Source organism: Nannobrachium achirus (assembly GCF_963921795.1).
Source record: "Nannobrachium achirus genome assembly, chromosome: 15".
Classification (NCBI taxonomy): domain Eukaryota; kingdom Metazoa; phylum Chordata; class Actinopteri; order Myctophiformes; family Myctophidae; genus Nannobrachium; species Nannobrachium achirus.
Window position 1 is genome coordinate 10,071,488 of NC_137822.1, and position 13,501 is coordinate 10,084,988.

The 13,501-nt window shown below is 39.0% G+C and overlaps 1 protein-coding gene across 1 annotated transcript; it reads left to right on the forward strand.

Annotated features, from left to right (window-relative positions):
• Nucleotides 1-713: 713 nt before the first annotated feature.
• LOC308299587 (annexin A1-like) lies at nucleotides 714-13,060 on the forward strand (the record flags this gene model as incomplete). The annotated part of the gene is made up of 21 exons (XM_080743382.1): nucleotides 714-776; nucleotides 2,075-2,183; nucleotides 2,327-2,421; nucleotides 2,983-3,096; nucleotides 3,725-3,815; nucleotides 3,969-4,105; nucleotides 4,324-4,417; nucleotides 4,777-4,872; nucleotides 5,288-5,346; nucleotides 6,225-6,347; nucleotides 6,488-6,537; nucleotides 7,641-7,734; nucleotides 9,233-9,338; nucleotides 9,703-9,797; nucleotides 10,388-10,501; nucleotides 10,909-10,999; nucleotides 11,483-11,619; nucleotides 11,716-11,809; nucleotides 12,030-12,125; nucleotides 12,335-12,393; nucleotides 12,929-13,060. 21 exons carry the CDS (start codon nucleotides 714-716, stop codon nucleotides 13,058-13,060), a joined length of 2,049 nt encoding a protein of 682 aa, XP_080599508.1.
• Nucleotides 13,061-13,501: the final 441 nt, after the last annotated feature.

Genomic DNA, 13,501 nt, shown 5'->3' on the forward strand with positions numbered 1-13,501 from the left:
AGAAAGGAAACACATTTTGTGATGACGTAGCTTGGGATGGCAGTGCCAGGCTAGTTATATGATTCAAAGGAGCTTTATTGGCACGAGAAAACATAGTTCACATTACCAAAGCAAGTTTAAAAAATATTGTGTTTTCTGGGAAGAGAAGGTCACAATGTTTTAAAAGTTGTAATAGTGCAAGGGCATTGAAAAGTAGAGGCCATTGTTTGATTTGTGTATGAAGCAAGTGGAAATTTGCAAAGTATAAACTTAGGATTGTCACACAACCCGGAGAAAAGGTATACACTATAAGATATCAGTGTTTAGTATACAATTTTGTCACACATGTCTAGTGTTAGAAGTTGCTCAACCTGTATGAATGAATGCTGGCATTGACAGAATGCAAGGGGGTTGGCCAGCCTTGGAATACTTGAAAACAACCTTAGAAAGGGTGGAGTCACTGCAAGGTGTGTTAAATAGTAGGCTACTGACCATTATTCACAAGATTGTGCTTTCACAGAATAGGTGAGTTTTGTTTTTATATTTGTGAATGAATAGTTTTGCCATTACTTTTTTTTTTGGGGGGGGGGGGGGGGGGTTAAGTGTTTCAGTAGGTGTGATTATATTTATTTTAATCTTCTGGATTGTTCTTGTTGAGTGTGACGCGTAATCTCTTCAAATCACATCAATTGGGTCCTTATTCAGCTGTGTTTCCAATTCATAGCAAAGCAAAGATGACTTTCTTCCAGAAATTCTTCAAAAACGTTATCCATGACAGGGACCCTGATAAAGACTCAGTGAGTACCAATTCATCACAGTTCAATTTTTGTGTTTTTCTATGGTGTTTTTAATATTTATGGTATTTATGGTGGTTTATCTGGGGTCTTTATCTGGCTAAAATGGTGGTTGTCTGGCCCTGTTACAGATGTTGTCCAAAAATCATGCAGATCGGTACACAGTATCTCTATAGCCATTAAACGAAACGGGTATTTCTTACATTGATGCTCCTACATATTATCATGCAAGCACCAGTTAAAGTTACTTTCCATCCCTCATATACTGTGTGCACAGTGCACACCCCATAACCCACACACTGCACATCATTTCGGAGCTCATATCTTTGAACGGGTAAGGGCTAGTAATAATAATTATATAAAAACACATAGTAATCAACAATAATTTACATTTGAGTCAAACATCATACAAGCTCACTCCTGGACTATTCAGAGTCACTGGACTCGTTTGTGGGTGGGGAGTCTAGGGAGTTAAGAATTCACAATCTCAAGAAAAAAGACACTGTGTCTAAAAAGTGGATTGACAGGAAAGAGACAGAGAAGAAATTGGCTCACTGGGACAGCCCGGGCAGGACATCAAGGCCATTGATTAATTGATTGAAGTATTTGAAGTTTACATAGGGAAAGGTACAGTTTCATAACAGTACACTTCAGTCAACTTAAAGGAAACTCGGGTAAGACAAGGCTTATTTCCATTGAGATCCTTCTCTTTAACTCATAACATTGAATGACAGACACATAGAACACATACTATGCAGTAGATATCATCAGAAAAACATAGCAAAAATAAAAGGTATTTACAGAAGAAAGAAGGGTCAGGTTAGGCTATAGGTTTATTGTTACCAGTTTCGAGTGGCATCCGCCTGTAAGTGTTTTTTCGGTACATTTATAAGGCCAAACTCTCATGGCCTCTGTGAAATTATATGGCCCTGGTCAATACAGTGTGGATCCTAGTGGGTCAGTGTACGTAACAGGGTGGTTACGTACACTGTGCCACTTCTTTGTCTCATCATATACTGTCTGTAATTTTCACATTTTCTAAAACGTTCAAATACTTTCTAAACGTATCTAAAAAATGGCACATCTACAAGGCCCCAACACATCGCGGTGCACTGCGTTGTGAGCTTGTAGATGAGCTGTTTCTTTTGCTGCGTAACACCATCATACGACATACTATAAAATAGGGCTCTGCAGTGGTTAAAACTACAGAACAGAAAATAAAACACCTGGACTTATTAAGATGTATTAAGCAAAAAGCTTTGTGTTAAAGTGTATTTCTGGTTTAATGTATGTATTCACAGGGCAAGGGTAAGCAGTCGAAGCCTAAGTTCTATGGAACTGTTCCTCCGTATCCGAACTTCTCTGCCAGCAGTGATGCCTCAGCCCTGCAGAAAGCCATTGAAACCAAAGGTATGAATAACTAATTAGTGATGCACTGTACATTATAGGCCTGCACTTCTACACTAATTAAAAAATGACTCATATTTTGTCTATAAGTGCTTAGCCGTACTACATGTAGCCTATAACATGACACAACATATTTTCACATTCAGGAGTAGATGAGGATGTGATCATTGCTGTTCTGGTGAAGAGAAGCAATGAACAAAGACAGAAGATCAAAGCAGTCTATGAGCAATCCACTGGGAAGGTGCGTCATGGTCATCAAAACCTGTCCCCACATAGTAATTCCGCAAAATACCATATTTCGGGGGGGTTGTCTGATTGAATTATAGCTCTTAAAAATGGGAAAAGGCAGTGGGAAATTCAGACTACCTTTTATAAACATACTAGTAGGCTTCTCAGTTGATCATAAAGAAAAGGATTATAACCGTTTCAGATTATTTGGTTTTGGACAGAACTATTACTGTCTCCAAATACATTTGAGGAGACAGTAATAAGTCAGTGACTGCCTGCCTACTCTTAAACAAAAACAAATCTGTTATTTTCGGCAAGTGACACTATCATACTTTCCGTCTGTAGTCCCACATACTGTAACAACATTGCAAACAGAAAAACAACATAACACAACTGCCTACAAATGAATAAAATACCATACCTAATTTAAGTCACACTAACAAGCTAAATACCTGCTAAGTTTAATACCTAACCAATAGATAGGATAGATATTCCGATATTTAATAAATGTATAAATGATGCTTACACACCTTCACTGAGTGCTTTGAATAATAAACTCTTGTTTCTGTTTCAGGCTCTGGCTGATGACCTGAAGTCAGCCCTAAGGTCAGACTTTGAGAAAGTTGTTCTGGCTCTGCTCATGACACCTGCTCATTTTGATGCCCACTGTCTCAGAAAAGCTACAAAGGTACATTTTGGGAAATTTAATTAATGTAAATATTCACAGAAATCGTTCAATATTCACTCTTTTCTTTAAGAATTATTTGGGGCTTTTATGCCCAATATTAACTCACGGATACAGTCTGAGTCTTAAGAACCAAGCAGTTAAATACAGTTGCGTAAATGGTTTCTTAACTTTTGAGCAAAATAATTAGTGCGCCCTGAACAAGGAAAATGGCTTACAGAAATAGGCACCATCTTTTGAACCAGTCAGTGTTTGGAATGCATTTCACAATTAGGCTGTACTGTTTTTTGATTTGACCCTTTTAATTAGCGTGGTTGCATATAGGGAAATGCAACAGCAACACACTATTGTTCTCTTTCAACTTTATAGAGTAACACTTAGAACACATAGAGTAAACCCCAAAACCATTTTAGTAAACCCCGAAACCCCAAAAGTCCATTGAGTTCAGTGGAGGAGTGGTGCAAGCTTGAGGATTGGTCAAGCTTCACATGACATTTTGGCTATCCAGACATAAATAGGCAACCACACTTGCAATTTCCCATCATTTCTAATTCTTCTTTACGATTGTTTTTGAAGAATAAAAATGCCATGTTATCATGTTTCTTTTTCTTTTTAATTGTCTATCCAACAGGGACTTGGCACAAATGAGGATGTCTTGGTAGAAATTCTTGCATCACGGTCAAACCAGGAGATCCATGAGATCAAGAGGGTTTTTAAAGAAGGTACAGTCTATATAGTATGATTAACATTGTAATATTTTATACTCCTAGAAAATAAAAATCACCTTTGTTATGTTATTGTTCCTACTGTATATTGCATAGTTATATTTGAGTGAATGTATGATTCCAACATATGAAGTGTTCTCTCTCCATCAGAGTACCAGGAGGAGCTGGAGGACGTCATTAAAGCGGACACCAGTGGAGACTTCACATTGGCCCTTCAGGCCCTGCTGCAAGCCAACAAAGATGAGGATAGTGAAGTGGACTTGGACCTCGCCAAAAGGGATGCAAAGGTACTCTACTGTAGTAACTATGCTTAACAGCTAATGCAGTTTTTCTCAAACATTTTTATTTCAAGCATCCCCATAACTACAGTTACAGAACCTAGGGTTGATTTAGAAACACCTATGAAACGCTGATGGTTCCTGGACTATGTGTGTGCAGTATATGGTCGCTTTAGGACAGAACATTTATAAAAGGTTTACTGAATTTGTAATGACTTTTATGACAGGCTCTGTTCGAGGCTGGTGAGAACACCAAAGGAACCGATGTCCAAGCTTTCATTGACATCCTCACGAGTCGAAGTGCGGCTCAGCTCTCTAAAAGTAAGGTTCCTTTATCCACTTCCATCCCTATTTTGGAAAACTGTCCCAAAGTTTAAAAAACGAATGCGTCGCAAAACTACTGTCATCACTGGCATTTTCCTTTGTAGCTACGACCAAACTGTTGGTATAAAGCCTGCAAGGTCTGTCCAAAGGTTCAAGTGCAAACCGAGAGCTGGTCACATCTTACTACATATTAATTACAAGATTGTAGTTAACATATTTTTTTTCTGTATTCAGTGAGTTTCATGACCACTGTGCTTGAAATCTGTTTCAACATCCTGAAAAGTCACTAATTTCCTCAAATAAAATTACAACAAAAACATAAACTTGCTCTTAATGTGCACCATTTGACCTCATAGCGTTCCAGAAATACGCTGGCCTCAGTAAAGTCGGCCTACCCAAAGCCTTGGACATGGAGCTGAGAGGGGACATTGAAGACTGTCTCATTGACATTGGTGAGGAGCCTTCTTCCTGGAAGTATCATATTTATTATGACAAGTAAAAGGGAGTTTTGTTATGGACAGTGGGCTGGGGACATTTCTTATACCTGCTTCTGGGAAGACTGAATAAAATACACACATTTCCTTTTGGGAATTGTACACTGTTTGATATTTATGTTTGATATACAATTTAGCGAAACAATTTAGACAAATGTCACCCCTATCATGTCTTATTTATGTATTAATCTTTTTCAACTCAAATAGTCCAACTGTAGCGCTCTGATTTGAACTGGGGTCAGCAGTGGAAATGACTATAGCCATAAGGCAAAGGCAGTATGCCACAGTATGTCACTGACTGACTGTGCTATGCGCCTATTACTCAGTGGTACACCGGGCTGCCCCCCTAAACTGTGTTTCTTTTGATGTGCAGTGAAGTGTGCCTGGAGTAAGCCTGCGTTCTTTGCGGAGAAGCTCCATCTGGCTATGAAGGTATGATATCTGTCTCTTTGTATGGGGTGTAATTGAGTTGATGCTATGTAATGTTCAACCTCACAAACCTCACAGAAATGTTTCACTCCCTGCACAATGTACCGTTAGTGATTATACCATTTTGTAGTGAATTCCAAATGTAGGCTATATTGTATATTGAAAATTATTATACCCTATAAACTGGGGGCGGGGGGTGGGGGTGGGGGGGGGGGGCAGCAATATTAGGAGCACTACTATTTCACAGACTAGAATTAACCTAACCTCGCGTCACCAGGCTTTCTCGGGGGAAAGCCTGGTGATCGTCTGGTGATCGTTTGTTTTGGTTCCCCCCATTTGGTTCCCCAATCCCTATTAAAATGCTCGAGTAGCCTGTAGTGTAGTCTTGCCAGTAGCTACGAGTTGGACTAAAAGATGCATATACCAAATGCATTTTCAAAAAGCAAAACTACGCCGCATCAAGAGGTTTATTAGGTAGGCCCTAAAAGTATGTCCTTGAGCGCAGGGGAATTATTTTTGGTTAAAACTGTTTGATTCCGGTTTGATAGTTCCGGCCAAAGTGTAGTCCGTTTAGGACTACAACATGACGTAGAGTGGTTTCCGCTCCCGACCGGATCAAACCCTGAAAAGTGAAGGGACCCTAGGCTAGAATTAACCCAGTCAGAGTGTTGGTTTCACTCCCACCACTATCTCTCCACCTACAGTATAGAGAAGGTTGAATATTAATTATATTCCCTTATTGGGATCCCTGGCACAGAATCTTCTCAAATTGGGTCTGTGGCCTATTATGTATCAATTGGGAGGCATTTATACTCTTCTGAGTAAAACGAACAGTGTCTGAGAAGTTTGCTGTGCAGTTTACCAGGGCTGTCTGTTCACAGGGAATTGGCACACGTGATGGTGATCTTATCAGGGTGGTGGTGAGCCGCTCTGAGGTGGACCTGAAGAAGGTCATGGATGAGTACAAGACCATGTATGGAAGAACTCTACAGGAGGACATATTGGTAATGTTATATATTAGTAACATTAATCTATATTCAAGATTATAATTCCAATGTGTCTCATGGCTGTCATGGACCATGGTTAAGTGAGGTTCCCTTTGTTGTATATTCTTACTGATTACTTGTTTCTCTTGCTTTGACAGGCGGATACCAAGGGACACTATGAAAAGATCCTGCTGGGGTTGTGTGGAGAGTCTGGATCTGTTTTACCTTCGTGACGTTTCTGTGAGGTGCTGCTGAAATATCTGTTGGTGTTTTAGAATAATATTCTTAATAATGTTGTCCTACAAGATTGTTTGTTATAATAAAGCTGTTCCAAACACTTGCCAAGTTTACTCATTTGACACAAAATGTTTTATAATGGGAGGAAATTATGATCCTATTAGTAGCCTATCACAAACTATATTGTGTATTTAGCAATTCTATGTTTTCTTGTAGGAGCTAAATAGTTAAGTGGCATAACATCCACTGGTACCCTATCAGACGAGCTGAACCCAACTGTAGCACAATTATATTTTCTGACTGTGTCTGCAGTTGGCTACAAGTTATTTAAAAGAACTAGGTAAAACTTAATTGACAATTATGTGTTATACAATTCAAATCCTTTATTGCATGATAAAACATACATTTACAGTACATTGCCAAAGAAGTGTCAAACATAATACACTTTCAACAGTTGAAAAACATAGTTGGAGGGGGTACAGCATTGTGTAAACAGAGCTATATATGTCACATTTTTGTAGCAGCGTTTTCTGGGGAGACGTCACAATGTTTTAAATGTTGTAGTAGTACATACAAGTTGAAGGCATTGTTTGATTCGTGTATGAAGTACATGGAAATTTGCAATGCAAAGTATAAACATAGGATTGTCACACAACCCGTGGCAAAAAAGCCTACTATACACAATGCAATATTTGTGTTTAGTATAACAATTTTGTCAAACAGGTCTACAGTTACAAGTTGCCCAACCTGTAGCAGAAATCTCACCTTGATGGAATGCTGGCAGTGAGAATGTAAAGGGGGTTGGCCATTCTTGAATACTTTTGAAAACAATCATAGAAAGGGTGGAGTCACTGCAAGGTGTGTTAAATAGTAGGCTACTCTGACACCAGAATTCACAAGGTTTCTCTCTTTCACAGAACAGGTGAGCTTTGCTTTAATATTTGTGAATGATTCAGGTTTTTTTGCCCTTACATTTTGGTGTGTTTCAGTCGATGGGATTATATTTATTTTAATCTGATGGATTGTTCTTTTTAATTATAATCTCTTTAAATCACAGTTTGGGTCCGTATTCAGCTGTGTTCATAGCCAAGCAAAGATGTCTTTCTTCAAGAAATTCTTCAAAAACGTTATCCATGACAGGGACCCTGATGACGACTCTGTGGACTCAGTGAGTACCACAATCAATATATGGTGTTTTATTTCTTATGGTGTGTTTATAATATTTGTGGCGTTTTCTCTGGCCTTCTTGAGCTAAAATTGCACATGGTCACTCTGTGTTGTTGTTGGAGTTTCAAACAACACCCTATTGAAAAGAAATCCCTTTCTATGATTTCAAAGATATGATCAATATCAATCAATTAGAGATGAATTTGAGATCGTGGCCTGTGTGTGGCAACAGTGATATCCAAGATTTGTGAACGGTTGCGATAAAAGAAGTTTCGCTAAAGAAACCTTCCACCCTAAGGAGGACTACTTATACAATTTCCTTCACTATACCTGTACTACAGTAGAACTACTATACAAACAGAGCTGCTACCTTTAAACACATTGTATACTGTTTAAATAGTTTTGAGAAAAAAATACTGCTAATTGTCCAAGAGTGACTGCAAAAGATTGCTGCTATTTGTTTCCAAAAGCGTTATACCCTGTATATATACTATATTACATAACAAACGACAAACTACATAACAGTGAAATAAAGAAATGCATGAATAGAAAGCTTTTTAATTCACAGAAAGAATCTATTGGTATTTACAATGACCAATATGTTAAGGTCAATGTTGAGTCAGAAGTTCTTATAAGCTCACCCCTGTTTGAAGATTTGGTTGGGGAGTCCAGGAGAGTCAAGAATTCAGAATCTCAAAAAAGACACTGGTGTTTGAAAACTGTATTGACAGGAAAGAGATAAACCAACTGTGAGATCAGCTGGGTCACTGGGGCGGCCCAGGCGGTCCATCAAGGCCATCCAGGGCGATAGGGCCACTCAGTGCATATCGTCTCTGTCGGGTTCAAAAATAGCAAAAGCAGATCCACAAGCTCAAAACGCGTCGCTTAGCTTGTAGATCTGCTACTTTTGATGCCTTTGTGAGGTCAAGTAGGGCTTTAATATGCCCCCCAAAAAAAGAAAAACATTAGAACATGGAGACAGGAGGTTTCTTAACCGACAGCAATAATATAATTATACGGCCAAACTCAGGAGACACGGTGTTCGTGGCCTCCATGAAGTTACTGCACTGGTCAATTACCAGTAGTGTGTATCCTAGTAGAGTGGGTCAGTGTACTTAACAGGGTGGTTGCCATAATCGCACCTATGGCCTTTAGGCTACTTCTACTCTGTCTCACTGCTGTATCTGTACTGTCTGTAATTCTCACAAATTTTAATCTGATTGTGGGTATAGGCAAACATTTTTTGCCCTTTCAAAGATTTTCAGAACATCAAAAATAGCAGATCTACAAGCTCACAACACATCACAATGCAATACATTGTGAGTTTGTTCTGTAGTTCAGGCTCACACAACGTTTTCTTTTTTTGTTTGTTATTTCTTTGCAGTGCATCACCATACGGCAAGCTATAAAATAGGGCCCCAGTGGTTAAAATCACGAAAGAAAATAAAACAGCTGGACTTTAAAGTGTATTTCTGATTGAATGTATGTATTATTCACAGCCCAAGGGTAAACCGAAGCCTAAGTTCTATGGAACTGTTCCTCCGTATCCTAACTTCTCCGCCAGCAGTGATGCCTCAGCCCTGCAGAAAGCCATTGAAACCAAAGGTATGAAGAACTAATTAGTGATGCACTGTACATTATAGGCCTGCACTTCTACACTAATTACCAAATTACACAATATCTGCAATATTGAGCATTGCCTGGGTGGTATCTTAGGTATCCAACGTCTCAACAATTTACAGTAGGGCCTATGTTGTTTATTTGTGTATAGTGGGGAAAACGATAACAACAAAGAAACTTAATTCTTGAGTCAAACTGCTCCTCAATATTTTGACTTTGAAAACTTTCTTGGGATTGGATCTTCATATCTCTGTACCTCACTTGAGAAAGTTGGGAAGATACTATTGTCGTCTAGTAGCCGTACTACGTCTAGCCTACAACATCACACAACATTATGTTCCATTCACAGGAGTAGATGAGGAGGTGATCGTTTCCATTCTGGTGAAGAGAAGCAATGAACAAAGACAGAGGATCAAAGCAGTCTATGAGGAATCCACTGGGGAGGTGAGGCGAGATCGACAAAATACCAGATTTTTGTTGAACTAAAGAGTTGTCAGATGAATTAAAGCCTTTATGTGAATATATGGCTCTTAAAAATGGAAAGGGCCTTGGGAAATTCAGCCTACTTTATATTTTGTACAAAGATTAAGATACTAGTACGGTTTTTCAGGTGATGCATTTTAGTATATGAGTGAGTTTTTTTAAATCAAAATTTCCCATCCACTGGGCCGAGCAAATAAGCGGTCTGATCGACCTCTCCCATTGTGTGCACTGGGGTTTATTGACTGTTGGTTGATGCACCGGACGTGGCACCGGTCTGAACGGTACACCTGAAACTTGTCCAGTGAGAAAGGTTTTATGGTGCCAAATCTAAGCGCAATTAAAATGTGTTAATCTTTTTAATCGCATTCATTTTCTGTAATTAATTAATCTAAATTAATCAGTTAAAGTCCCAGCCCCTAATTTCAAGCTAACAATCTGTTGCATTTTTTTAAAATCTGTTCTTTTTGGCAAGTGACACTGTCAAGTTAACGTATGATGCTTGAATGCCTTCACTGTGAGTCACTCACTGAGTTCTCTTGTTTCTGTTTCAGGCTCTGGCTGATGCCCTGAAGTCAGTCCTGAGGTCAGACCTTGAGGATGTTGTCCTGGCTCTGCTGATGACACCTGCTCAGTTTGATGCCCGCACTCTCAGAGAAGCCACAAAGGTACATTCATGTAAACATTTTGTATCCTCTTCACAGAAATCGTTATCTCAAGTTCAAAATTCACTCTAGAAGCCACGGATTGCAGTCTGTTCCTCATCAATTTAAGAACCAAGCAGTTTATTACAGTTGTGTAAATGGTTTCTTCTCACATTTTGAGCAAAATTATGAGTGTGACCTGAATGAGTTACAGAAATCAGCACCATCTTTGTTTAGAATGCATTTGAATGGATTGTTTGATTTTGGCATTTTAATTCTTCTTGGTTCTTTAATTATTACTTGGTTCTATAGCTCTTCTAAAACACAACTGCCATTGTGTTGTCCATGTATTAAGGATTGTTAATTTTATTTTGAAGCACAAATGCCATTTGTATTTTTCTTTTTAACTCTAATAATTGTCTATCCAACAGGGACTGGGCACACACGAAGATGTCTTGGTAGAAATTCTTGCATCAAGGCCAAACCATGAGATCCATGAGATCAAGAGGGTTTTTAAAGAAGGTAGTATGCTAAACATTGTAATATTTGATGCCCCCAATTTAATCTTACCACTACAATACATTTCTGGTAATTAACTGATGCTCCAATCCTCTATGACTTATATTGTGCAGAGAATTAATTGTTCACTTTTGTCAGAGAACTGGGCACTTGACAGGACTCTTTGTGGATTTAAGGGGACTTTGGAGGGAGAATTTAAGGGCACTAATTTTACATTTAGAACTTAAATCATTAACATTAACATTAAACATTAAAAATTAAACCCATTATGACAATCAATGAAGCGTCTGTTCTATGCATCCTATTTTATGTACAAAAGCCTAGCTATACTTCGTCAACCACCGTTAAGCTCAAAATGCACCGCAAGCATTAACCTTAGATAATCTTAAAAATCACCTTTGTTCCTACAGCATATTACACAGTAAAATGGTTATATTTCTGAGTGAAGGTATGATTCCAAACTATGAAGTGTTCTCTCTCCATCAGAGTACCAGGAAGAGCTGGAGGACGTCATTAAAGCGGACACCAGTGGAGACTTTACATTGGCCCTTCAGGCCCTGCTGAAAGCAAACAAAGATGAGGACAGTGAAGTGGACTTGGACCTCGCCAAAAGGGATGCAAAGGTGCTGTACTGTAGTAACACTATGACTAACGTCATATTTCTAATGAACATGGTACTTGGGAACTTTTAAATGAATTTGTCATTGATTTTATGACAGGCTCTGTTCGAGGCTGGTGAGAACGCCAAAGGAACCGACATCTACGCTTTCATTGACATCCTCACAAGTCGAAATAGTCGTCAGCTCTCCAAAAGTAAGGTTCCTACATCCACTTTAACCAATCAAGGCATATTTTGGGCACGAAAATATGTTTAAAATGTTGTACTACCTCTAAACAGACAAGGCCTCAAGTCCCTCTATGATCTTTGGTGCCCTTATTTCTCTTATTGCGCTCTTATTTCCTGTACAAAATAATAATAATAATCTCATTTGTAAATTTACTCTAAATGTGTGTTTCTATTGACCAATGTTAGCGTTCCAGAAATACGCTGGCCTCAGTGATGTCACCTTACCCAAAGCCTTGGACATGGAGCTGAGAGGAGACATTGAAGACTGTCTCATTGACATTGGTGAGGAGGATTCTTCCTGAAATGATTCCAATCAGAATCACATTAACTGCCAAGTGTATACATTTGGCAATGAATATGATTCTGGTTTTGGTTCGATTTGAACTGTGGTCAGCTGTGGAAATTACTATAGCGTAATATGTCACTGTGCTGCTATGCATTCGGTGGTCCATTGGGCTGCCCCCCTAAACTGTGTTTCTTTTGATGTACAGTGAAGTGTGCCTGGAGTAAGCCTGCTTTCTTTGCGGAGAAGCTCCATCTGTCTATGAAGGTATGATGTCTGCCTTTCTCTTTTGGGAGTGATTTGTCACTTTTGTGGGTAATGGAATTAATGCCCTGTCATGTTCAGCCTCACAGACTGTTTCCACATCCACTCCCTACTCATTATAGTGCACTATGTAGTGATTATACCATTTTGTTGTGGTGTATATTGTATACTGATAATTACCGGTATATTATTTGATATTGACTCAACTTATCATACTTTGCATCATTCATGTGCATCTCAAAGTGGGTCCCTTGGACCCCTGGGATGGGGGTGGGTTCAGGCGGTACCCAGTAAAATTAGGAACAGTTTAATTTCACTATTATTTCACCGGCTAGAATGAGAGAATGTATTGTTTCACTCTCTGCACTATGGTATCTCTCCACCTACAGTGGACAGTTGAAAGATTCTCTGCATTCTAATGACAAAAATATTCTCTTATTGGGATCCCTGGCACAGAATCTTCTCAAATTGGGTCTGTGGTAATATTACGTATCAATTTGGAGGCAGTTTGTAGTTTACCAGGGCTGTCTGTTCACAGGGACATGGCACATGTGATGACACTCTTATCAGGGTGGTGGTGAGCCGCTCTGAGGTGGACCTGAAGAAGGTCATGGATGAGTACAAGACCATGTATGGAAGAACTCTACAGGAGGACATATTGGTAATGTGAAACACCACTATTTTACATGCATGTCAGTCTGTCTGTATGTATTTTCAAGATGAATTACAATGTGTCTCATTCTATGGCTGTCATATGGCCCATGGTTATAAGCAATAGATTTGTTGTTGTGTTGCTACATTCTGTGGTTTTGTGAGGTTACCGTTGTTGTATTTTGACTGATTACTTGTTTCTCTTGCTTTGACAGGCGGATACCAAGGGACATTATGAAACAATCCTGCTGGGATTGTGTGGACCTGTTTAAAATGTTTCATTAACCCTGTTGTCGCTTTTACGTCGATAAAAGCTGTGAGGTGCTGCTGAAATATCTGTTGGTGTTCTAGATGGAATAATATTCTTATTATTAATGTTGTCTTACCGATTGGATATTATAATAAAGCTGTTCCAACCACTCGCCAGGTTTCCTCATTTGACAAAATATATAAATGACTA